General features: G+C 45.2%; 2 protein-coding genes and 1 long non-coding RNA gene across 3 annotated transcripts in view; 1 reads left to right on the top strand and 2 right to left on the bottom strand.

The window, feature by feature from the left end:
• The window catches only part of tmem178bb (transmembrane protein 178Bb), a 41238-nt gene extending 22957 nt beyond the window's left edge, over positions 1-18281 (top strand). The window contains exons 4-5 of the mRNA XM_086103405.1: positions 14932-15069; positions 16452-18281. Of these exons, the coding sequence (XP_085959531.1) occupies positions 14932-15069; positions 16452-16702 (389 nt within the window). The 3' untranslated portion in view covers positions 16703-18281. The remainder of the gene's footprint in view (positions 1-14931; positions 15070-16451) is intronic.
• A 548-nt stretch (positions 18282-18829) lies between these two features.
• LOC147186074 (uncharacterized) lies at positions 18830-21408 on the bottom strand. The gene is made up of 3 exons (XR_015099280.1): positions 21279-21408; positions 19638-19708; positions 18830-19553 (listed from the first exon to the last, which is right to left on the bottom strand). It is a non-coding gene; the product is annotated as an uncharacterized LOC147186074 (long non-coding RNA).
• A 1814-nt stretch (positions 21409-23222) lies between these two features.
• Positions 23223-26122, bottom strand: LOC147186073 (toll-like receptor 1). Its single transcript, XM_086103556.1, has 2 exons — positions 26004-26122; positions 23223-25876 (listed from the first exon to the last, which is right to left on the bottom strand). The coding sequence occupies exons 1-2, from the start codon at positions 26015-26017 to the stop codon at positions 23413-23415; spliced, it is 2478 nt and encodes an 825-aa protein (XP_085959682.1). The 5' UTR covers positions 26018-26122; the 3' UTR covers positions 23223-23412.
• Positions 26123-26870: the final 748 nt, after the last annotated feature.

Raw genomic sequence — 26870 nt, 5'->3', positions numbered from 1 at the left:
CTTATGTCCCGACACGCTTTTTGTGAACATCTTATTTGCATCGTGACTACTTGTCATCATGCACTTCAGGGTTAGCATGCGGCGTTGCCACAGTCACCTTGAAAGTGAATACGATTGAATCGGAAGTGCATTTTTAACAGGGACATCTAAGATGTTTTTCTTAAAAATAAGTTAAGGAGCCACGATTGTTTGTTTTTTGTTGACCAAGTGTTACTGAAGCTAGATAACGCGCAATTGACAGACAAATTCAATATGGTGAGTGGAGTCCTCGCTTGAGAATGTGAATCTCTATTTCCTTTGTTGCTGGTTCGGCGGCATAGCATGGATGCGTGAGACGTCAAACGCGACACTCGGCATACGTGATTTACACCTAGCTTACGCTAGCTAGGTGATTTTCAGCTAGCTTACGCTAGAGCAGAATCACCATCTGGGAAGTGAAGTCTGACTATTTAAACAAATACTTTGGGATACAGGACAGTATTGTCCGACATACACGACCAAAATTCCAGTTTATAATTTTATCATGATGGACAAAAGAGCAAATTTGGAAGCGGCACCAGCCGCATATCCTTATGGAGCGACAGCGAAAGTGGGACAATTAATATAACATCACAGCCAAAACTTTGGCTCCTAGCAACTCATGTTCCTGCACGCCTTCTTAGCATCTTATCTGCATCATGAATTTGGGAGGTTTTTTTTGTAGCACCACCTACAGGCAAACATTTTAATAACCTTGCCGAGGAAGGCCATCTAAGGTGAGGTGGGATAAAAAAATATTAATAAATAGATGCAGTATTTGAGATGGCACGTTTCGAATCGAACGGTTCTGCTAATCCTGTCTATTTTTATCCATGTACATAATCCTTTTTTTTTTTTTTGCATATGAGCCAACTGAAAACAGGGCTTCGAATCCCCCCCCCCCATGCCACGATTTCCATTCAAAATGGGAAAGCCGGAGGAAAAAAAAATTGTGCCACGTCTCACGCACGCGCAGTTGAGAGTGTGTGAGTCACTGAATCAAGCTTCGGGTTTAGAAGGATTTGTCGGCAAAAGCCACTCTTACTCAAACGACGGGCTCACGGGCTTGAAAAGGTGGGGGCGGGGGTAGAATGGTGAAGGCAATTTTGTGCCCGTGCATGCATTAGCATAACACGAATCAATTATGCACTGCATCGGCTACAGTGACGTCCAGCTCCAGGACCGATCAATTTTTCAGTCCCAGGTTTGAACGATTTTGTAAAATAATATATTTAAAATGACTTTTTTTCAAGGTTATCTTCCCATATTTTTTTAATAAACCCAAGCGATGGATAAATGTGTATGACGGCAAACAATAGCAAACGGTCGTATCGGTTAGGCTTTCCCGAGAATGAAAGGCAAATGAATCAGAAAAGTATTGGATAAAAAAAATGTGTAGAGCAGACATAACAGTACTCACAGGCATATATTCTTTATCTTCTACATAAAACAACTATAAGTCAGTTGCGATGGTCTTTATGTTACACCATAAAATCTTTGTGGATTGGATCTATGTATGCATTATTGAACCCCCTGGTGGCCAAGAGGTGAACACCAGAAGGAAGTCCAGTGAATTCAGCCATGAAATCATTATCGTTAACTTCTGATTCGACATATACGGTACGCATATGTTTGACATCGCTTCCTTTTGAGTCTCTCTTTTAGTGGGTCGCATGAGAGAGTCCCCGCTGCAATAAGGAGCATATTCGTCATACGGATGAAAAAATGCTGCACATGTCGAGGCTTAGCGCGATAAACATTGGCTAATTATCGCACCATTATGCGATTCATGATGTAAATATTCTATAAATAATGCCCTGGATACTCTTGCTGCATCGCCTGGGGTTATTGAACAAAGGCATTGCTAGGCCAGTGACAATTTTACATTTTCTTGGTTGGTTAAACCCTTTCAGGGACCGCGGTTACTACAGTGGACACCTTATCAAGTTACAGGATATCATTATTGGTGCATGAAAGGGTTCATTTCCAAATTTGATTTGTGGAAAAGCACTCCAGAGACACAACGATTTTGAGGCAAGCAATTACTAATTCAAGTGTGGTTGCTCTGGCGGAGAGTCAAATTTATGACTGATACTTGAGGACTACCGGAAAAGCTACATTTCATGACTGTGTCTTTCGATACGAGCAAGAGCAAAAAGTCGACGAAACAAACTCGTGACTTTTAAGCTTCCGAAACCAACACCACTTGACGGCCGATTACGCAAATAGCGCCCTGTCCAATTACCCTTGCAAAGATTAACAGTTCATTTATATTTGGGGAGTCGATCATTGCGATCAATCTATCCGCCGTGATCTCCCGTGCATACACAGGGACTTCATTTCAATCTGCAATTTGGCACCGTGGCTATTTGTCACAATGCGTCACTCGGTAATACACTGGGAGACGGATTTATCGACACCGCTGTTTGGAAATATGTGCCGTCCTTCTCGGTTTTTTTCTGTTTCACAGTCGCGAAGAAGAGGCGAGGAAAGACCTTGGTGGCTGCGCTAAGGCTAACAAAGAAGGAATGTCGAAGGATTCGTGTTTGGTGAATTGGAGTAAATATTATTGTGCTCTAGCTCGGAGTGAGACACTTCCAAGAAATTATTCTGAAAGATAGAATTGATACAGTCGGTACGATAGATGTGATACAGTGCATGAAACAGCTAGCAGCTAGCGAGCGAGCGACATGAAGAGACTTGGGTGACCAAACGTCCTCTTTTGAAAAAGGGTACTGTATTTCCAGACTCTGACATGGTAAAAAAGTTTAATAGTACTCGCACGAAGCCATTGTAAATGGTTTTATAGCGCCCCACTTTATTGAACTCCAGTACTGCGGTGTTTCCACGTTGCACAATACGTCACTGAAAACTATTTTCCTATATAGGGTGCACCGCATTATGAGGCACATAGAATAGAAGCTACAATAGTGGCTGCGGTTGTGTTATGGATCCACTAGATGGAGCTACGCTAAAGGGAATACAATACAATACAGCTTGATTTCCAAAGAGCTTTCACAACCGTTGCCGCTGTAACAAAACGTTTACAGAATATTTAAACTACAACATCCGATACGGTACTTCAACAGCCGTACTTTAGTTGTTCTTCGTCTTATCATCAGCGTTATTGTCGTTATTATGAAATCATTGTCTATCATGTCAGCTTTTGAGTCCGTGGAAGTGACTGGAGTGCGGCAGTAGCAAATAACTGCTGGATGGATTTTAGGAAAAAGCAAGCAGCACAAAAAAAAAAAGCTGAAGGGAAATATCTCAGCCTTGAAGTGACATTTGTGTATGATTCATATTCACTATCTGTCTGAGTCATACACGGAGCATCGCAAAAAGAGACACTTTCTGTGGAGTAAATCTGCTCCTTTCCAAATACATTTTGTTGGACAAAATATACTGTTTACACCTTTTGGAAGGTTCTATCCCATTTGTCACGACGTCGCTTTGCATGAATGCATTTGATCAATAAATAAATACAAGTAACGCAATTGCAGTATTGCATTAATTTAATGGTGTAGGCATTTTATTCTCAGTCGGGTGTTTTCGGTAGAGTGCTAATCCGGTTAGTAACATCACAGAACTTCTCTATCCACCAGCTAAGAAATCCTGCAGTCATTTAGGCTGACTCAGAAAAAAAAAAAGGGAGACAGAGAGTTTAAGTTGAGTTGGACCAACTGCCACGTCCGATTTCACAGCACACTAAGATTCCTCTCTCTGACTGCAATTATGATCGAAAGTGCTCCAACCTACTCGCTTTTAGTTACAAGCCGTGGTTCATCGATTTGAATTTTTTTGTACCTTGAACCAATGACGCTCTTAAGTCAGGGTACGACTGCAGGTAATTGGACGGCAGATGGACGCATCACACGAGCCAGTCCCCAGCCACATACGTAATCTCAACAGCGGAGAGACAAAGTGTCCGGCTGTCGCCATGCGTGGAGTCGGGGTTTGTCAAGTCATCTCCCCGGCGCTGTCGCTTATCTTCTCGCCGCACTCGCGCAGCGGCATCCACTCCGCAGCCTTCAGTCACCAAGGTCAGCCCCCCTCTTGGCTGCCATTTTGGGGTTGTTGTTAAGGGCACCATCTGATGCACGGACATTTGCCCACAGGATTTACTGTTCGACAGCAGTTAGTTCGTTATTGTCCAATTAATCATCACAAGCCGTCCAGGCCCTGAAGAAGCAAAACAGCTCCAGACCATTCAGACCATTGTTGTCTTATTGTTGTTTATTTTTACACCTCAACTGGGTTCAATCCCCAATTATTGTCTGTGTATATATGTAATCGAGGACTGCCATTTATTTTTTTTCGCGATATCACCTAGTGCACCTGCTACCAACAGCGTTAGCAATCAGGCACAGCTCCATCAACAGGCTCGGTAACAAAAGATTGACAAGATACCGTCTACATTTACAAGATCTTCCACTGACACCCACCAAAATGACTGCAACAACAACAACAACAAAATAAATAAATAAATAAAACTCGAAGGCTGTCGAACCATCAAATGAAAACGATCTAATAGATGCCAATCACGTCTTTCCATTACTTATACCGTGACTCTTCCTCTCTCCGCTTTCTGAAAAGAGACAACTTGCTCCCTTCGGAGATTTCAGAAACGGTTGCGGCTTGACTTTGAGCTTAAATCCTCCTGACACAGACTCTCGGATAAAGCGCCGCAACTGTGTGAGGTTGGAAGCATAAATGGGGGGAGAGCAGATGATATCAGCCAGACTTGCAAATATGTGCAGTTGCCTTCTGTAATGCATGTTTAGCATGCATACTGTTACAGTGCAATGAAATAGGCTTGATGCAAATTCCTTTTGGAGGTAGAGCGTGAATATATTCGTGAAAATTAGCATGCAAGTCAGCCCCTACTGACCCGTCTTCGATGCATTCGCAATTACCTCGGAGTGATTTGGCTAAGTACTTATTTTGGCATATTTGCTATGTTAAATGGAGATAACTAAAAGCGAATAAATCATACTGAGAGTGTTGCCGGCGCAGGTATGACAACAGTGACGATTCGTCACTTCACTTTGGAATGGACTCCATCTTTTTTTTTTTGCCTCGTGTCTCTTTAATCCCGCACTCACATTTTAAGGAGTAATTACTTTTGCTTCTATCTCTTATCCTGCGTCCCGCCGCCGTTTCTCCTCTGGCTCCCATTAGCGCCGCGATAAGATCGCAGAAATATTCCTGTTGTCTCTCAGCGGATGGCCAAGAGCAGAAGACGCATCGACTGGCATCCTCTCAGTACCTCTTTCCTCGGAAGCTATTCCAAAACACAAAAAGCGAGACCTACTCCGAGTCATCAACGTCACACCCGAGCTAAAAATGATGACAAGTGAGAGTTTGAACATGTCGAGGAGGGGATTATCACGGAATTATATAAAGCCGCGCAGCACTCGGGCTTTGCTGAAGTGAGGGGAGTCTGAACTAAGAGAAGATGAGCTCCTTGGCCACGCAAGAGCAGTTTTGGAACTACGTCGAGCAGCAACATGCCAGATCAACAGACTGTGGCCAAACAACAGATGGTTGCGTCAATGACATTCTTCTGCGGCATGACGGAAAGGGTCCCCGCTGCAAGCAAACCTGATTTCGTGGATGTAGTATTTTAAAATGTTCCGTCAAGCGCTTTGTTGCAGCTGCAGCGGTTGTGAAAGCTCGAAATAAATCAAGCTGAACTGTATTGTATTCTCTTTAACGTGGCTCCATCTAGTGGATGCACAACGCAACTGCAGCCATTATTGTATCTTCTATGCACACTATCATGCGGCGCGCTCTGGTATATGAAAACAGTTTTAATATCGGCCATTCATTGACGGTGGGCCTTATACTTGGAGGTGCCTTATAGTGCGGAAAATACGGTACTTCTTGGATGGCGCTAATGACGGGAGATTCACTCTCAGGGAAGGTGGTTACTGCAGTGGACTTTTTGTCAGGTTATCAGGTTACAGGTTATCATTATTTGTGCATTAAATAATACACGAATCCCTCATTTATCGCGGTTAATGGGGACCGAAACCACCCGCGATAAACGAAAATCCGCGAAGTAGTGAACCCCCCGTATAGGTATATGTACATGTGTATTAAGATAAGATAAGATAAGATAAGAAAACCTTTATTAGTCTCGCAATGGAGAAATTCCCAATTCACAGCAGCAAAGTTATGAAAGGAAGAAGTAGAACAACAAAATATAGATACATAAACATAAATATTAGTATAAAAAATATGTATAAGGCCAAATTTAATGGTATACATGCATGTAGAAGTAAATTTTATAGTAATTAACATTACTTAATGCTATATACAAATATATTTAAACATGTATAAGTTAGGTTAGGTCAGTGTATGAATAACAAAATACAGTAAACATATACATGTAGTACTGTATATGTTGCTCTATGTGACTCACTGTTGTTTTGCTGACTTTCGCTGCCTCTTGCGGACATTTGCGGACTTTTTGCAGCATTTTCAATTTTTAGTTTTTAATTTTTTTTTAATGAATCCGTGATGCCCCGAGGCCGCGATAAACGAACCGCGAAATAGCGAGGGCTCTCCGTAGTCCAAAAACAGTTAGCGGACAGTAATGGTAATGCAAAGGTGATCAGGAAGTTAAAAATACAAATGGCACTCCCTTGTCCGAGATCAGTAAGACTAGCAGGGAAAAAAAAGTTGGGAGTCTGAAGCCCCGCACTTCAGATCCCAAGCAAAAAGCATCTCGAGCCGCAGTTATTAGTGACTAAGAGCTTTGAGTATATCTCAGCTCCACCACTGCTACTCTCACCCTGCCTAATGCTTCCTGTTCTGCCTTTGTATCAGTCAAGCAGCTTTTTTTTTTTTCGGGAGGAGGGGGGGGGGGGGGGTTGAGGCCTGGCATGCACCAGCGTCGCTCGCTCAGCAACTTGGCATCAGCCCTGGAAAGATTAAGAAAATCCTCTCTCTCCCCCCCCGAAAAAAAAGCCACCATTAAGACGGAGCCAATGCTAAGCAATGTTGTAATAATGACTGGCTGTCAGAGCCTCTGCAGCATGCACGTCTTCACTAAGCTGTACTCCAAATTTCGAAAGAGCAGTAAACTGTGTGTTAGCGGAGAAATATGTCATTCCGCTTGGCAGGGGAAGGAAAAACTTCCCGTGGTTCCATATTGGGCAATTTTCCATGTTGCATTGCCAAGCCAGAGACATGAATTCATCTTGCGGAGATGGGCAGATTTTTATCCTCTTTGATTGTCGTCATTAACCTTCATTCATTGTATTCATTCCCCTGCTAATGCAATTTCTTTACAGCTGGTTAAAAAAAATGGTTTTAGAACTTCACGATGATAAGATCCCGTAATTCTGTGAAGAATATTCATCATATGCGGCGTTTGTAGTGGAGGGTGATGGTGTCGATCCATCTGGTGTAGCAACGGTTTCCAGGATATAAGGGGCGGGAATTGATGAAGGGGGAGGGGGGGGGGGCTGGGATTCGTCAAGAATGCGTCGATTTGAGCAAATGTTTGCAATTCAGTTCCTCCAGGCGGCGTCTGAAAATGACGTACTATTTCTGTCCGAGGCTGAGAATGGCCTCTGACAAACCGAAAGGGTGGTCGGATTAAACAAGTCCTTAGGGGTCAATACATCATAATCACCGACTTTGGCTCAAAAATCTTCATGACAGTTCGAGAGGGTATACAACACAGAACCATATGACAACACTGAGAGCCCCATGACATGCGATGACTTCCATTTAATGAACTAAAAGCCCTTTTTCGGAGCCGAGCAGGAGTGGACATTTACCGTTTGGCCTTAAATTACAGAATGTTCCGGTCTCAAGACCCAATGAAGCAGAACGATTTCATTCACTAGCGGTTTGATTCAAGCCATCCACTCCGCATCAGTGTTGGTAACAGCGAGGATTGACAAAAGCTAGTCTCATCCGAGGCCTCCGGATGGGCCAGGAGAACCCGGGTGTCGCCTTGTCTCGCTTGTCGAAGCATCGGCACGATCTGCCAATTCGGCAGGTCCAACATGTCCATGATTCCTGGTAACCGCCCTCGAAAGGCGATAGGCCAAGCCACGGCGGATTCAACCTTTGGGGGCGGGCTCACGCTGCTGCTGACTGATGTGCCATGAAATCATCCGTACGGTGGCCGCTCCGAGAGGAACACCGCCGTCTTCGCAAGCGCCCCCGTTTTGGAGCCAGGGTCCCACTAAGCGTTTGCGGATGTCGACGGCATCCGCTCATCCCCCGTCACACCCAGCGTCTCCCTGGCCCCCCTGCTATCTTGTGTAATTTGATTTCGCCACTCTATTGTTTCGTCCCCTGTGGCAGTCGACATGGGTAATGAAATTAGGCTCGATTCCCCACCCCCAACGAGCTGCGGATGCTGTGACAAGGCCACATGCTTACGACAGCGACGGTACAAATTTGGTTGGCCCTCCGACACCTCGACTCACTAACGCCCAGTCACTGTCATCTCACGGATGTCGAGCTTGATCAGAATTTACACTGTCAGAGCTGAGTTTCCGGGTTGCTAGGCAGACTCTACGACGATCCGCAACAGAGAGATGACGCCTCAAATAAAATAATACGGAAACTTACTCACGAAAAAATAAGAGACGGAACCGTTTTTGAAATTTCATTCCAAGAGCCGACAGAAACCGAAGTTCCTTCGTGGCGGTCCCACACTCTGCCAAGCGCTCTTCTGTGGCTAATTTGGCCCCCGGGGGCACCTTAACGAACGCAAATTGCACTTCCATTACCGTTATTTTGTCACACTTTTCAACGGGGGAGCCGGTTGTTGGCTCCGTTGACGAGCCGTTGACTTCGATGATCCATGGGGGAATTGAATAGAGCGCAGACCTCTGCTAAGGTGGAAACGATTGCCGACTGCATATCAACGCGAAGGATTCCGGGCGGGGTTTGTGGAACAAGCTAAAACCATTCCCGTTCCATTGAGAGCAATCAGCAAGGAGAGGAAATAAATTCCTTTCCAATAATCGCCACAACATACTGGATTCGCAGCTCCCCAACTCTGTGGCTTCACGTTGAATTTCGTTTGATTCGCTGCTCCTTTGTTTTTGACTGATGGCTCGTTCCGTCAGTCCTCCGCAATAGTGGGACGCTTTCCCCTTTTTCTATCTAATTAAGAAAATAATACCGGCGCGGCGCAGTCATTTTTAAGAATAATATTTAGTCGAGCTACTGGTCTGTAATTAAATGGAACAATGGAACCTATTACGTAGCGAAAAAAAATAAGAAAAATGACGGCCGTCTGTCGTGCGCTGATATCGTAAACAAGCTAACAGTTACTCCCCAAATTCATTCACCGAACGCAGCTGCATCGTGCAACAGCAGAGGAAACTCGCCTTTTACGATATAAAGCCGCGCGTTGGAATCGGTGCTTATCTCTGAATCGAACCTGACGCATCAGAGCACAGATGAGGTGGAGGTTGATTTTGATTTCATGTTTGTCTTCAAAAAAAAAAAAAAAAAGGCAAGGACTAATGTAGCATGTGTAAATGAGTCATCTTTGTGTGCTCATTTGTCACACTGACAGTGGCAAAGTCGCGGGTCGTGAGCCGCAGCGTGCGGCGCATTAGGATGTTTGCTGAAGAGTTCGTGCTAAAAATACACCGGGCACCACTTTCATGTGACAGATCTGAAGCTATTTTTTCCCCCCGGTCTAGTTGTCCGATGTCATTTTTTTTTTAAAATAAGCTAAATCATGGCATTAAACCATAATATGGAACGCAAAAGCCATCAAGGGCCATTAGGAGGGAAAAAAGGCCATTTGTTGGCGCATTTGTGAACCCTGCATAGCCAAACGATAACATGAAACTAAAAAAAATAATGGTTTCGTTTTAGAACCTGTCAAGCTCCTGGCGCATTTTAATGCTTTGGCTGTGACGAACCTTTGCCCAAGTGAGCCTTTGCGGCTGGCAAATATAATGTTCGGTTAGCCACCCCATTTAGAATCAACGGAAGGTCGAGATAGCTACATTGTGCAAATATATTTTCGATCAAGTCTGTGCAACTCCGCTCACGCTTACTGTATGTCTTGGGGACACCCATTTCCAAATCAAAACACTGCCATATCCTGTGTCAGTTCCCTCGTGCGTTGTGGGGACCAACACAATTTCCGCCCGGGTGATTCGAAAGGCATAAAAAATGAATGACAGGAGTTATGACACATGCACACAGACTGCTTGTCGCTTCCTGGGTTCTCACTGGGAGCGGGGGAGGGGTCGGGGGGGTCGGGGGAGAGAAGCACACACTCTCAGCTACACGGGCTAGGACTTCCAGTTCCCGGATAGGTGAACGCTAGCCCAATACATGGGGCACGTACGTGTAGCGCATTTGTGTAGCGAGTCGGCAAGAAACGGCTCATCGCTGCTTCCAGAGAGCCGAGCATCTGTCACGTTTCGAGCTCAAAACATTTTTAAATAAGTGAAAGCAGCAAGCGTGAACACAGTCGCGGCGGGAACGGTGAACTGGAAACGCAACGGTTATTCCGTCTGACTCACCTTATCTTCGCATTGCGCTCCAGCTTTACCGCTCAACTCGAAACAAGGTCGGTCGGCTTTTACTTTTTGTTTGCCGTTTTGTTCTGGCAGCGCGCCCGCATCATCGAGCGCAAGAATTGCAAAACATTGCAAATAAACGTCTCTTACTTCAGGCGTCCGCAGAGATCTCGAGCAGCTCTGTGGTCTGCGAAATGGACAACCTCGAGGGGACTGACTGAAAAAGTAGAATGCAACATATTTGGGCCTGCTGGCTGAAGTGTCAAAAAAATACGGCGCATTTTCAGCGTTTCATTCGCCCAGAGAGACGTCAAAAACACTCTCAAAGGTCATAATTACTTTCCGAGTGAAATGGGCCGCGCGTGGTCTCAAGTGGGTTTGCATCGATTGTCAGCTGCAACAATCGACATGATTGCCATCACAACGTCCTAAAAACTTGTGAGTGTGCAATTTAACGACAATATATGTGAAAAATACCCCGTGATTAACTCGGCAAAGAAGGAAACGTAAGATTCAGCTGTTGTGTCATCTTAGCATCAAATATCTATTCAACTTCGAAACTGCTTTGGAAACAAGGCCAATCAGCGGATGCAGCTGATAATGTTTTGGATGTTAGGTCTCGGTTTGGTTCACAGTCCGCCCAGGAATGTATCGGAATGCAAAACGTGCGTGTCTTATGTGTAAACGACCAGACGGAAATGGCTTTTCAAAAGAAACAACAGCTTCAATGTCTTCGTTTTAGCGAAATGAGTAATGCAGAAAAGCGCAACAGGTTCAAGGAGGCATATTGTCGCTGTTGAGTATAATCCTTGGAGCTCCAAAATCACTACTTTTCAGGAAATTAAAAAAATAAAAAATATATCAACTTACCTTTGTGGCTGACCTTTCCTTCTGTACTGACACATTCCAGCGATCCATTTGAACAAAAGAAGCCTTATGCAGACGTATCTAACCTATTTTCGTTCGTCACAGTCGAGAAAACGTCCAGACGACAAAGTAACAGACAGACGAATTGTATCGATTTGTGAAAAATGATGACATCGACCGTATCGGGACATATAAGGCTTTCCGATACGCTCCGAATGGAAACCCAAATTCAATTCAACTCATTCGTGAGTGTATACTATGCATACTCTGCACTGGATTTGCACGTCGAAAATACTGCATTCCTGTTCAATCACAAATGCTTCACGCCGGCGAAAATTAAACCGGCGCTCAGCGTGTTTACCCACACATTCCGTCCACTACTGGGGTTTTTTTTTCCGGCGACTGACAGCTCAGCCGGTGGTCCTGTCATTCTGTCCTTTTCCTGATTGCATTCCTGCGACTCGGCACGTCACCAAAGTGCTGACATGGGCGCCTGGAGACTTGTATCCCTTTTTAATTCCCCCCCCCCCCCCCCGCCTCCCTTCCCATACCCGCGTTTCATCGGTTCTGTTTATACCTGCAGCCACTCACGGAAGATTTGCCATGTACATCACGTTCCCCGGCGCATAATGTCGCCGTCTGCTTCTGTCAAAGTTTACTCCGTCACTCGGCCTCAGTCAAATGACATGTAAGGGTTCGTTTACTCGCAGTCCGAATCTGAGTTGTCGCCACCCCGAAGTCGAGGTCAATAGAAAGGCGTGAGTAAATGTGAAATCGGGAAGGGTTTGCCTCGTCAGCAGGCTGTCAGACAGCTTTGCGTCGTGCTTATCCTCCGTTTCTAGGACCACCGTGAGCCCTCCCACGGCAATTCCCTCATTCTTTTGGATGTACTGTACATCTAAAGCAGTTTTGATCAAAAAGTACCAAAACGGTATTGTATTGACTTAAAAGTGAAATAGGACTAAACCGCGCTTCCATTTGGCGCACCCCCAAAACGTCGTTTGCACAATAAACTCTTTGTTCCCGCTCGCGTCGAATAAACGGCAAATGACAATCGATGTGCTGCAGCAGTGCTTTTGTTCCTACCTGACAAAGAACGCAAGGTTGTTGCTTTTCTTGTCAGCAAACATGTTGAGTGTGATGTATTGTTCTCATCTAGAAACTACTTTTTTTTGGGGCGGGGGGTGGAGGCCAATGCTCGTTCCCAAACTGGCAGCTTTATTGACATTTTGAAAATGAACAATTAGGGCGCTTGTGTTTGCTTTTTTTTTGAGGAATTTTGCATCGACAGACTTGCAAACCTCACCAAAAGAAATTTGAGAGTCGCGCATCCGGCTCACATTGGATTTGGATCCACAGGAGCTGCAGTGTACTGGATATAATTTACCGCTAAATGCTTAACACACAATGTTCGGTATACAAAAATAATCACCTCAGTTTTATTTTGGTTTTATTTTGGTTTAATTTAAGGAAATTTGGGCTCATCCAGCTATTTGTTTTCGACAGTGACACACCTTAAATGAACTCGTGTCATTTGGAGACACCGATAAATAAAGTGGTGTATCACCTGCATAACATTTACATCTAGAGGCTGAACAAAAGGGGGCCGAAGATTGACCTTAGAGGTACCCCACATGTCAAGGCACCGCCTCTCATCCAATGTCAATGCAGATATTCTGCAGCTCCCCCTAATGAGCACAACCACGATAGAAAGTAGATATACGGAGGGTTATATCGCGCAGCTTTTCTTTCCCCCGTTATTTTTTACTGCACCATGTCAATCCCCAACCTCAGCCGGTCTCACGCGGCTAATCCATCGCTAGTGGGGAGGCAGATTTTTGTCTTTTCATGCTCACTGCAGGGTGCCATCATTTTCAACACATCCCGCTCCTTTTACACTCCTTCCCAAGAGACTGCTTACGCAATTATTGTCAGCAGCGGGTCTTCTTCAATTGCTATACATTTACCCAAAACGCCGCAGCCCGACAGCCTGCCCAGCTGCTCTGCAGATTGCTTCCCTTAACTGGTATAACACATTGCTTTTCATTCATCAAGCATGTCATCTCGCTCACTTCAAATGAAATGTACATAAATATTTAAAACATTTAAATAAATGAATAAATAAATGTTTAAAAAAAACTGTTCTTCAAGATGAACTCCGAGCTCTGACTCCTTTGGTGAATCAACAGCAATAAAAAAAATAAACAGTGCAGGCTTCTAGGTCTGCTTTTGTAATCTCCCGCTTCCTCTCTCTGCGTTTTTCTTTTTCAAACATTGATGTCAGCTGAGAAGTCATGTACCCCCCACCCCCCCACCCCCCGCCCCCCCCTCCGGCCGTCGCTGGAGTGCGGGGGTACAGAAAGTGCACCGAGGCTGCCGGGTCATGAACATGGTGTCGCACACCAGCGGAGGCGTGTCTTCTCCTGTTCTTCATTTATGCTCTCGGGGCAAATGTTTTGACCTTTTTCAGCCTTTCCTCCGACAAACAACATCGCCCCCCCCCACCCCCCTGCTCTCACACACACACACACACGCACACACCTCCTGGCACACTTGCTCACCCGTGACATTCTAATCTACTTGAAGAAGGGGGGTAGGACGCTCAGAGCGCTTGGGGTTTTTTTTTTTTCGCTTCTTGGACGTTGCCTTCGTAGTTCGAGCCCTGTCATTACCCCCCCCCCCCCCCCCCCCGTGCACACACTGCTGCCCTTGTTCTTTTTTGCCCTCGCGTTGTCATCGTTGCAATATGGACTACATTTATAAATGTGCTGCTGGAATGAATATTTAAGGAGTAAGATGACATCCCCTGACCTCAATCTATGAGCAATTTCCCTCCCCAAACCATATACGGAATATGTTGCCAGGGATGTCAAATGAAGGTTCCGAAAACAGCATGAACACGTTATTTTCCTACGAGCTGCAAATTTTAGATTTGAAGAAACAACATTGCTAATTTGGTTGACATTTTTTCACTAATGTGAAGTGAACCCCCACCGAGCCATACCACGAAGAATAAAAACTCGATAGGGAAACGATGCCCACGCAAATGTATTTGGAAACGGCTTTCGTTCTACGGGATGGCGGCAAAGTACTGCTTTTATTAGACAAGGCTATGGACCGCCCACATGAAGCTTGTTTCTCACTTCACAAGGTATCAAGTTCCTCATATGTGAAGGTTTTGCTGCTGCTGTTTTGGTTAGCAAAAGAGTTGGCAATGGAGTTTATTTAGTAGCTTCCCCGGAACGTGATATTTTTACAGTTACCAAAACGTTAGTTGGCTGTGGCTTCTTGCCCAGTTTAAGACGATTTACGGCTCAGTTTTCAAAACTCCGAGCTCCTAATCCAGGAGATTTATCGTCCTCGGCAACGTCCGCCTCAAAGGCGGCTCAAGCGTATTTTCCGTCTCGATTTGTTCAGCGGTAGATAATCTTCATTGAAAAACGTACCTGACTTTCGGTGTCGTGTGACTTGACGGCGGCCGGGACGATGAGAGATGACCACAATTTCTGCCGCTGTGTGCCGGCAGATTTGCGGCGAATGACGGCAGGCTTCATGGGCATGGCGGTGGCCATCATCCTGTTTGGCTGGATCATCGGCGTGCTCGGTTGCTGCTGGGATCGAGGACTCATGCAGTACGTGGCTGGCCTGCTGTTCCTGATGGGAGGTGAGTCGCACGAAAACGTCACGCCTTCGCCCGATAATGAGACAACTCCGAATGGTCAATTAAAGTCAGTGAGGTTTTTTTTGCGGGGGGGGGGGGGGGGGTTGCAAAGCTTTGGAATGACATGCAAAACAAAACCTATGATCTCAATAATATGAAAAAAATTTGAATGAGTTGATTTCTGAATATTGGTTTGCTGTTCAGCAGTTTTGTGCCACCCTTCAATGTTTTTTTTTTTGTTTTGTTTTTTGCATGAGAGCCCTGAGGGGAAAAAAAAAAATTAAATCACAGTATGTGGTTGTTAAAGGCCGGATGCTTTTCAGACAGATTGAGAAATGTCTAATGTACATTGGTTGAATTACAATGTTGAATAGTGAAAACCAAAAAAAAAGGGGGGGAAAAAAAAAAGAACAAAAATTGCCTGAAATGTTGCACTGCATATCTCTTTTATATATTCGGTTCATAGGAAATGAGAGAGCAATTTTGTTTTTAATTAGCTGCTTTTAGGATTTAAAAAAACAAACATAATAAATCAGTCCTTATCCACACTAAATCCGCCAAAATGAGCTGCCGCGCACTTTTGTTGCCACAGAGAATAGAGAAGCAGCCAGACAACAGAAAGACGATTAGCTCCTGATGGCGATGACAAAAAAATCTGAAGGAAAACAAATGAATATTAAAACCCAGTTTCCCTTCGGTTTAATTAAGAGACATCATGTTTAAAAAAAAAAAAAAAAAAAAGATACAACCAAGAGGCATTGTTTTTTGTAGATTATTCATGAAAAAACAATAACCTTTGAAACTAGAAAAAAAAACACATTTAAAACGAGGGCTCATCATGTATAAGATCCACCAGAGAGCAAATATACGACGGGTTTCACTGGCCATTTTAATTATAATTTAGGTCAATGAACGAGAGCACGTGGGAGCGGGGGGGGGGGGGGGGGGGGTGCTGCAGCCCCCGCGGAGGATTCGTGCGCCGGCCGGCGGTTGTACATCGAACGGGCCAATTAGGAGGCACAAGACAAGGCTCGGCCAGACCGCGGAGGCAGAATCCCAAAGAGGCGGCCCCATAAACTCACGTAGCGTTCCAAATGAGGCCAAATTTAGAACCAGCTGCCTCGACACCCCCCCCCCCCCTTAAAAAGGCCCAAATAAAACGCTGTTGCGGTGTAATTAGGCTGCCCGTCCTCCGCGAAAGGTGGCGATTGAAGAAACATACCGAAATGCTTTTAGAAAATAAAAATAAGGCACACGTGTAAGAACGTACACAAAAAAAAATGGCAAAAACAAAAGATTGGCAACTGATTTTGGTTAAATGTGACTTGGGGAGTTGCTGGTGGTGGTGACATCATGCCCCATGTGTTTGTTTGTTTTTGGGGCAGGCACCTTCTGCATCATCTCCCTGTGCACCTGCGTCGCCGGCATCAACTTTGAGCTGTCGCGCTACCCGCGCTACCTGTACGGCCTGCCCGACGACATCGGCCACGGCTACGGCTGGTCTATGTTCTGCGCCTGGGGAGGTCTGGGCCTGACCCTCATCGCTGGCTTCTTCTGCACATTGGCGCCCTCCGTGCAGCCCATACCGAGGTCCACCTGCCCCAAATCCCGACAAGAGAACGGCACCGTGTGCTAAAGCCGAAAAGCTCCTCCCACCCCCGACGCGGGGAAAAAAAATTTAAAATATAAAATCACCATTTGTCCATCCGTCGAGCGATCATCGCCGCTCTCTCCTGGTTACCGATTGTTTTGGAAGGTTGGCTTTTTTTTTTCTGTGTTTAAAAATGGGTGTTTGAAGATCTGCTATATTGCAACAAAGAAAATAGAGTTTAAAAAAAAACTAAACTGAAATATTATCAAAAATCTGTACGTGTTTAATTGTTGTGGAGCTGGTCCCCGCCTTTGAAAAGGACATCAAAGAAGAGGCTAAATTCTTTCGCTGAGCTGCGGCGACGGAGGGCGTCCCTTTGAAAAATCGAACAAAGCCATGACTTTGACGCTCCTTCCGGATTTGACCTCTTGGGGATCTTTTGAGGACAGAATCAACAAAACTGCCGGTACTCCAACTGCCGAAGGATTTACGGACCGGCGCCGTTGTATTATACTGTACAGAATATTCCAGAGACAACCAGGAAGTGTCATTCCATCCCCACGTCAGGCGTATATGACGATGCCATAGCCACCATTTTATACATCAATTTCCATTTTTTTTTTTTTTCACAAAGCTATTGTGAAACCAACTGAGCAAATGTGAGTTTTGTTCCCGTTCTAGTCATGAGAAGTACAAAGTCACTATGAAGTGCGTTTGTGTGTGTGTGTGTGTGTGTGGTGTGGGGTGGGGGTGGGGTGGCGACAAGTCGTCATGGGGGGGAAAAAAAATACGAGAAAAAAAAAAAAAAAGATCAAAAGGCAACACGCAGCCCTGCAATTTTGTTACGACTTTTGATGATGGGGAGATGCGGTATCTTGTTTCATCCGATTGATTCGAGCCACGATTTAAATGTTGAAGCGGTTCGGCGCGGAGTAGAAATGATGCGAAAATCGGATTTCACAAACCAGGGGAAAATTTCCCCGGGCTTGGAAAAGTGGGAATATCAAAGCACAACAGGTAATATTTTGCTGTATGGATGTTTAAAAAGCCACCAAAAAAAAAAAAAAAAAAAAAACACAAAGGCCCTATTGAATCATTGGAACCATCCGCATGCGGCTAGCATTTTAGCATTAGCATTTTGGTTCAATCATTTTTCCAAACAACACAAGGACTTTGCCTAACTGACCTTTTTTTTTTTTAATGTATTTAACTGACTGTTAAAAAAAATAATTTCTCAAAACGGTCCGAAATGTATGATGTCAATGATGGACGAAAATTCTGCTTTTTCAGTGGGCACCGCCGTCCTAACAATCTTTGTCAGACGGTTGGGCCGTACTCAAATCTCACTCACGGTGCACTTGTGAGTAAAATTCCACTTCAAAAGCATCACCGGGCCGATCTTAGATGGTCATAATGTCGGCAATGAATTTCGAGTTCCGCTCCCCGGGGATGCACAATGTCGACGGGTAACTTGTACCTTTTTTTGCTAGGCTAATGTCGTGTACATGACGCACACGTTTGGCTATAGCCAAGTGGAATTTCTCCACGCCAACATAATTATGAAACTAAAGTTGACCCCCCCCAAAAAAAATAAATCGCCAGATTGATGAGACTTTACTTTTGGGGCGGGGGTGGAGGCGGGGTGGGGGAGGGGGGGGGGGGGGGGTAATATGCTCTTGGACGCAGGCCGGGAGGCAATTGAGCATGAAATTACTTTAACCCCGACACGGACATCACGCGGCGCGCCGCTGCTGAATATTTTCATCGACGGTGAAAGGGATGCGAGGACGAAATTCGAGTGGATCGATCGATAGATCGATAGATATATCGAAAGATTTTTAAAAAATCTAATAAATAAACAAGCACAAAGTTAAGGCCTTATCAATACGTTGTATCGACAGTATGACGCAGGGAAACGTGAGGGGAATGGATATCAACACAAAACTGTTAAAATGCCCCCCCGCCCCTCAAAAAAATAATAAAATAAAAATTGTTGCTAATTGGCATGAGTCATATCTGAGAAGCACATCATCATGGCAGTTTGTTGCGCAATGGACGGCCAGGAAAAATCCAATTTGACGTACCTGAAAGCCTCGTGACTTTTTTTTACTTTAATTAATTTTTTTTTTTTTTTTTTTTTAAAGACAGTGATATTGCAGCGAGCATTCTGGACTGAATCAAACATGATCTGTCGACCTTTAACATCAGTAACGTTGTCTGTCGAGTGAACATCAAATAGGATTGAGGAAAAGAAAAAAAACAAAACGAAGAAAAAGAGGAAATATTCAACTGTGGAATGTAAAATCACAACAGAATAAATCTCATCGGTGTGTTTACTAATCCTGTTGTTTTGTCGTCAACGTGGGTGAGCCGGAAAGGAGTATTTCGGAGTAACATCGCAAATGATTGGAAGCTGCCGCTCTTCCAAAAGCCGCCGTGTCACCCGTGTCACAATCAGCCCACCTAATGAGCTCTCACATCCTGATTTGAGACAAAGTCATTAAGAATCTTTGCATGCCCGGCACAGTACGAGAGCTTAATTCTCTCTCCCGGCACCATCTGCAGCCTCCGCTGGAAGATCCCGAAAAGTTAATTGGCCCACGCCGAAGGCACTCGGAGACCGTCCTTTTCGGATGCGCTCGCGGTGGGGGGGGGGGGGGGGGAGTCACGGTACGGGAAGCAAAGGGGTCGAGAGTCTCCCTCGAGCTCCGTTGAGCTTGAAAGCGGTTACGGCACGTCCGTCGTCGCGCTTCTTTACGGCTTGTTCTTTGGATTGGGGGAAGTGAAACAAGTCGAGCTGTAACGCTACACCCACAGGTCTCAGCGCATCTCCGAAGAATCCATCCAACGCTCCTTCCAACCGCCTACTCCATACGAGGAAGTCTTTTTCTTTAAACTACGAGAAGCATTTGGACCATGACAAGGCTTGATGTCAAAAACACTTCCGGGGCCATAAATCAAAGAAAGAAAGAGAACTGACCTTTACTTTTGGGGATGCCTTGCGGAGGAGGTCACTGGGTGTCATCACGTCCCTCATAAAAACAAGGAAGCCTGCAAAAGACGAGTCTCGATTATTGTCTTTGTTTTATTTATCGTATTGATAAGGTGCGCCGAAAAAGCATTCAATTTTCTAAAAAAAAAAAAAAAAAAAACTCATCATCCGATGCGCCTTATTGTATCGGATTCCTTTAGCGTAGCTCCATCTAGTGGATGCATAGCGCAACCGCAGCCACTATTGGAGCTTCTATTCTATGTAGTGCGCCCTATATATAAAACTGCCATTCATTGAAGGTGCGCCTCATAGTGTGGAAAATACGGCATTTGAGAACACACAAAAACACATGAATGAAAAAAAGACAAGTGACATGTAAACAAACATCTTCCACAAATGCACCCCAAAATAAATAAATCAATAAATACTGCGGTTGTTAACTGAGTGATCAATTCTCGACTGCTTTTGTTATCACATTTCGGCATGTTAATGCGCAGGAACTATGTCGAAGTCCGGAGAGGAGCTTCATTTAGTCTGGTCATAGCCCTTCTCTAATAGAAAACAGTGTTCTGCTGACATTTTGTGGCATCTCCGGGCAATTGCAAACCTTTCTGGGTGGGCGTCAATTATTGACATCTCTTGCCCTCTTTGCGGGGGCACGGCGATTAAAAATCAAAAACGGTATGTGGAGATGGCGTCGATGACTGACACCGCCTAATTAATCTGCTGTCTATTGCACCTAAATACGAATGTGACTCAGCGCCGTGGCGCTAATCTTTTTTTTTTTTGCGCCGGGTCTAATGAGGTTCCGCAGACAGTCAGGCCTCACGAGAACCGCAGCTTTCCCTGTTACCATGGCTCTATGAATAATAAATAGCAATTGACAGCATGATTGCTGGTTGACTCACTAATCTCCACAGTTGGCTCCCGATAAGAGGGCTAAGAAAACTGGGTGGGGGCTGGGGGGTGTTTTGAAATGTCATGATTTAAATCAGAGAATCAATTCGAAAGCGCGCTGGCCATGGCATGACACATGGGTGAAACCGTTCGCTTCGAAATGAATTGTTGTTGCCCTCGGCGAGTCTGACGTAGTCAGCGACTGACCCGTTCACTGTGAATGAGATTATCGTGTTGATTCTTGCACCATTTTACATTGCACAACTAGAAGAACTTAGAGTGGATAGAGAATTTGGCACCCCCGCTTGTTAAATGGGAACGGGTACACACCTTCCAAAACTTGCAAGTTCCCCTGACAAACCCCAACTATGGTTGGGATGCTCTAGTAGGATTTTCCAGACATGACTTTTGCTTTCTGAACAGTCCAAAATATCAGTCAGAGTGAGCACAAAGCCAGAAGAACCAACTAGAACAGGGGGTTGGCAACCCAAAATGTTGAAAGAGACATATTGGACCAAATATACGGTATATACTGTATATATTTAAATATGTCTGGACCCGCAAAGAATTAAGTCTTATAATGAAGGCAACATATACTGTATGTATCTATATTAACTACATTAGCCTGCTATCAAAATAACTACGTTGGCGACAAATATACAACGCCCCCTAAGATGAAGGTGGCATTTGACGCACTTTTGCAGCGTGTTAACTATCGTAGCTCACGTGTACCGTTTAAAAATGCTTCTCTCGGCCCTCCAGGTTCTCATTCTTCGCCAGTAACCTCGGTGAATTGTACAGGAAACGCCGGTTTTTGTTTACAACAGACACCTGCCTGGCATCCAGTCCTGCTCATAGAAACGTGTGTCGCAGGCTATGACGCAAATCTTCGTTGACCGAAATTGTTTACATTTAATATTACACATTTTTACAGGATATGAAAACGTTAATAATGTTTTTTACTCCTACAGAAACCATTTTGAAACAAAAATATATATATTTCTCACCTATCTTTTTCCATTTTCAAATATGTTTGAAAAAGCTTCAGGGAGCCACTAGGGCGGCGCTAAAGAGCCATCTGCGGCTGTGGAGCCGCAGGTGGCGACCCCCGAACGAGCCACCCGAACTACAGTAGAACATTTGAAGTTTATTGAGGGTTAAATGGCGCTTTAAACAGTACCACGTACAGTACTGACTCTTATTTCACACGAGTTTAACCCTTTACTGCACCCTGTAACCTGATAACATGATAAACTGTCCCTGAAAGGGTTAAATGTGATTGGCTGATTCTCAACACATCCCACTGACAAGACATTATTTCTGTTCTGTATTTTCAGTTTCTCTCTCGAATATAAAATAAAATTATTTCAATTGAGTTGTACAGGCTGCGGGCTGTGTTAAAAATGGAATGAGGATTTTTCTTGGGTCTCATATTTTTAAAAACCACTGGCATTAGAACGGGGGTTGTGTAGACTTTTTAGACGAACTGTCTCGTCAGGAAAAAGGGTTATGGATTTGCGGATTTCCCGTCACATTGACAGATTTCAACATTCACAGTATTATATTGACAAATTTGACCACGTCACGTTTGTCACATTGCACAATTGTCCATTCACAAAGTCGAAAATGGAATGGACGTTGTTAAAAGCAGCACATTACTCATCCTGAATTATGAAGGAATCTAACCGATTGCTATCACACAAAAAAGAAGAGAAAAAAACCCACTATCTTTTGCCCATTTGTCCATCTCCACGCACCCCCTGGGCGGCACATTGTCGTCTTGTCCTGATGATAAGATGAAGGTCAAAAGGGGATGCCTTGGAAGAGCTGAATGAGAGGCTCGTATCAAGATGGAGTGGCCGCCGGACTGAGCGAAATTAAATTAGCGGCAAGCTCTGCTGAGTCCGAGAGAAAATGCAGAACCATAAATTGTATTCCGACCACTACCCATTGATACTAATGAAATACTCGCCGTGTCTTGCACTGGAGTGTGCCACTTGAAGTGAAATTCCTGTCAACTGAAAGAGACTCTGCTTAATTCTGCCCACTTTTTTTCTCCCCTCCAACAGACAATTATTATTGTCGGATTTATTGAGGTAATTCATGAAACGAAAGCCCCCGCACGACGTGAACGTTTGTGAGGAAATGTACGGCGGGTATTTGCTGCCACCGTGTGGACATATTTAAACATACAGACACACGACGCCCAGTGAAGTTGTTTGGCGCCCGATGCAAAAATTCCCTAACGACTCGACAAACTTGTTACGTCCTAATCCACTTTACAATCGTTTGGCGACGCTCCGTCAGCGGGGTTAGAAATTGACGATCGATATTTTTTGACACCCCGATCATCTTGAGGAGCCACTGGAAGCGGATTACCTTTTGCATTTGACGACAAAATTTGAAGTGGAATTTGATATGAAGTGTGGAATTCGAGAAGTTGCCACAGATCCCCAGAGAGCAAAGTAAAATGTCCAAGCGCTCTTGACACTCGGCGAAAAGGGGAAGATGACTAGACCGCCGATCGTCACGATCGTTCGGGTTCGAGTATGAAGTGAAGATGCTAGATGCCCTGTTGGTACGGGAATTTATTAAATCATTCGGGCATGTAACTTTTTTGACTTACCTTAAGGCAAAACTCACAATTATACATGAGGAATCAGTCACGTGCCGGAAAGCGTTAGTGAGGACATTTATTCAAGATTTGAATTCACAAGCTATGAACGGGAGCGTTATTTGCCTCTTTCAACCATCACTAATAATCAACACATTATAAAGTGTACTAGGAATGGTAAACAGTATAGCAGTTGAAAATGCAGATTTTTTTTTTTTTTCGACAATCGCGGTCACCCGCAAAAAACCCGCGTTACGACTGGTTCGTAAGTAGAGCTGCTGTACCCGCGAGCTCGGCAGCCGCGTCCCTCAAAACGATCGATTTGTCCGCCACGTGCAGCATGGACTTCAAACTGGCCCAAAACACTTGCTGCTTCCGCTCGTCCTTGGGCCACTCCAGGTACGTCTGCTGCCGGAGCAACCTTCGCAGTCTCAAGTACTTTTTGGGCAGGCAATCTGCGGGGATGGGTTCCAATAGGAGGAAAACCAACGAATCCTGTTGGATGTTGATCGCTCGGTGTTGGGCGAAGAAGAGTTCGTAGTTGCACCATTCGCTCCGGACGAAATCTTTGGAGAGGACAAAGAGGGTTTTGTAGCTGGACTCCACGCAGTTGATGATGTTGTCGATGATCCACTCGCCGGGTACGAAATCCCGTTCGTGGACGCAGAGGGAAAACCCGGCGCCCTCCAAGGACGGCGCCAGCTTGCCGTTCACAAAGTCGGCGTCCTTGTGACTGTACGAGACGAACGCGTGGTAGGAGAAGGACATATTCTTCAGCGAGTGCGAATGCTTCTTGCTCCGCCTCTTCACCCGGATCCACACCCATAGCATCTTGGTGTACCACACGCCATCCAGTTTATAGAAAAGCAGGCCCGCCGTGATCGCTACCGATAGCAAGACGGCGAAAGCGACGGCGGTTTGGAGCCACGCTTCGCAGGCGATCGCGCTGATTTTGTACTCGGAAAGGGGAAGGCCGGCGAACTTGACCGGCGCGCTGCAGAAGTAATCCAAGGGCCAGTCCAAGAGCAAGGACGTGTTTAAACCGACGAGGAACCAGTGGAGGTCACAGGAGCAGATGAAGGGATTGTTTCCGACTTTGAGGATCTGAAGCTGAGGAAGTCCTACCAAGACTTCCTGGGAAAGAGTTGTGATTGCGTTCTGGTCTACGAAGAGACGGATCAGATTCGGGGCGCTGAGTCGTTCCGGGAGCACTTTGATGCTGTTGAAACTGAGCTGCAGGTGCGTCAGTTTAGGAAACCGAGACAGGTCCTCTTGGGTGATGGCGGTTATTCCCGTTTTGGACAAGTAAATGCGCTCAAAGTTTGGCGAGAGCTGCTCAAAAACGCCGTTGCCCAGATTGTTATTGCCCAGATTGATCTCGATCAAATGCGCCGGCCAGTTGCATCTTTCGTCCAGGGAGATGGAGTTGAAACTCAAATCCAGGGACTCCAGCCGCCGCATCTTGTGCGTCTGCGTGGAGATGAAGGACAAACTGAGGAAACGGTTCTTGCTCATCAACAGGCGCTTCAGGCTCGGGAAGGCCGACGTGTCGGAACACGAAGGCCACCAGAAGCCAAAATCCGACAGGAGGTTGTCGGACACGTCCAGGGTCTCCAGTGTCGGTAGCGTGGTTAAAATTTTACAAGGTAAAATATTCATACCGCTCCCGGAAAACTTGATGTACTTCAAATTTAACGCGTCCTCAAAGCTCATGTTGAATATGGGATACCTGTATTGATAATGGTTCACCTTATCAAAAGTGAGGGCGCGCAAACTGATGCTGTGATTGGCGGGGTGAAAGTGGAAATGCAAACCGTCGGCTTTGTCCTCGCTGTAGGTGATGTTGACGAAAAAGAATTCCTGAAGAGGAGCCAGGCAAATGGTTTTTAAAAAGATCTCCAGGAAGGAGCTGTTGATCCACGTGTTTTCGATGGTGAGCTTTTGCAGGTACGGCATCGATCGCACGTTCAGGAAGGGGTCGACGGTGACGTTGCAGTCGTTGGAAAAGACGGTGAGGACCCTCAGGGCGCTCACCCGCGTGGCGTTCAAATCCACCAGCAGGTGGTTGAATACGTCGAAGCGGCCGCAGAAGTCAACGTAAAGGGAGAGTTTCTGCGTAGACAACATCCCGAAAGCTCCCGGCTCGTACACCCGCCAGGGGGCGCCGGCGCCCAAAACCAAATCGCGCAGGGTGATGTTCGCCAGAGGTTTGAAGTCATCTAAAAGCACAGATTGAGCCGCCTTGCTCCCCAAGGACAACACTTGCAGATTTGTCAGATTCTGAAACGACTCGGGGAGCCGATAGCCCTCGAAGAGATTATCGGATAAATCCAAGAATGTCAATCGGGGCAGTGAAACGGCGGGAACGCTTCGGAATTCGTTGGAGGATAAATTGAGAAATTGAAGTGAGGGAATGTGCTGAAACACGCTGGGAGAAATCTCCCTGAGTCCGCAAAAAGTTGCCTTCAGGAAACACAGGAGGGGAAGTCGGGGGAAAGCCTCCACGGTGATACTCTTGATCGGGTTGTAAGAGATGTCCAGGTATTCCGTCGTGTCGGGCAGAAGTACGGGAAAGGACGTTCGATTTTGATTGGAGAGGTCGACGATTCTCCTAATCGAAGTCACGCACTTTTTGAACGGGTATTCATCCGTCCCGGCTGCTGCCACGCAACCTGGCGTCAACAGGGAAAGAACCACCAGCACCACCGTGCCGGTCCTAAAAAAACAAACAAACAAACACATGTATACTTTCAGGAGTTCTTTTGCACTGTTTGTATTGGCGCAAATATCAGGAAAGATGACTGACAGACAAAAAAAAAAGACAATAAAATGGAGCAGCTTACCCTTGAGACGACATAGCTTCGGGAGCACTTCGAGTCGTTGTGTTGAAATCTCTGCTCCTGCTGTCACTCCATCACCGACTTTCTTCCTTTTTTATTGTCAACATCCTGGCAAGTTTTTATTTCTGCTTTTTAGTTTCACTCTGAACAGTCCTCACGAAGGGTCTTGGAAATGTTTCCTAAGTTGGTTGGACACGCCCCCACCCCCCAAGTTTTTTTTTTTGTTAGGATACATACAATGAATACGTCTTTTTTTTTTTAAACAATGGTTGGTCATGCTGTTGAGGAACAGAAACTAAAAACAAAAATACACAAAAAAAACACAAAAATGTGTGGATTCATTTGTGGCTAAGGTTACGAGGAAGTATAACATTTAGCAAAAGTACTGAAAAAGCACAGTACCGAAGGACAGCGACAGATATCGGACCTGTGACACTTTAATGTTGTGTGACGTCATAGAAAGGGGAGGAGCCAGGTTGGGGGAATATTGGCTCCGGTAGTTAGTGAGTTAGTGGGTTGCGATCAACAGCAGCTCCTATGAATGTGTTTATTGCTCCTTGTGTTGATTAAAAACAACAGATTACATCTGCGACTGCGTGCATCCTTCTTTCCACATTGAAGGGCATTACAATACATTCAATTTTTTTTTATATTTGATTATATGGCCACTGTGTCACGCTTGTTGACGTTCACCGGAAGCCAGATGACAGAGGAAGTGAAGTCACGTGGCCGCGTTCCCGGAAGCATCGAATTTTAAAAGACTAGTCGTGATCTACTAAAAAGAGAAGTGAAATAACACTCCGTCAAGTGAGCTGAGTCTTATTTGCAGGAAACTTGTTTTGCAGTCCAATGAAATATTGGTGGGGGGGG

Source organism: Hippocampus guttulatus, chromosome 22 (genome assembly GCF_054856545.1).
Source record: "Hippocampus guttulatus isolate MCC_2025c chromosome 22, RoL_Hgut_1.0, whole genome shotgun sequence".
Taxonomy (NCBI): domain Eukaryota; kingdom Metazoa; phylum Chordata; class Actinopteri; order Syngnathiformes; family Syngnathidae; genus Hippocampus; species Hippocampus guttulatus.
The sequence above is the reverse complement of the archived record's forward strand: the minus strand, read 5'-3'. Positions and strand labels throughout refer to the sequence as shown.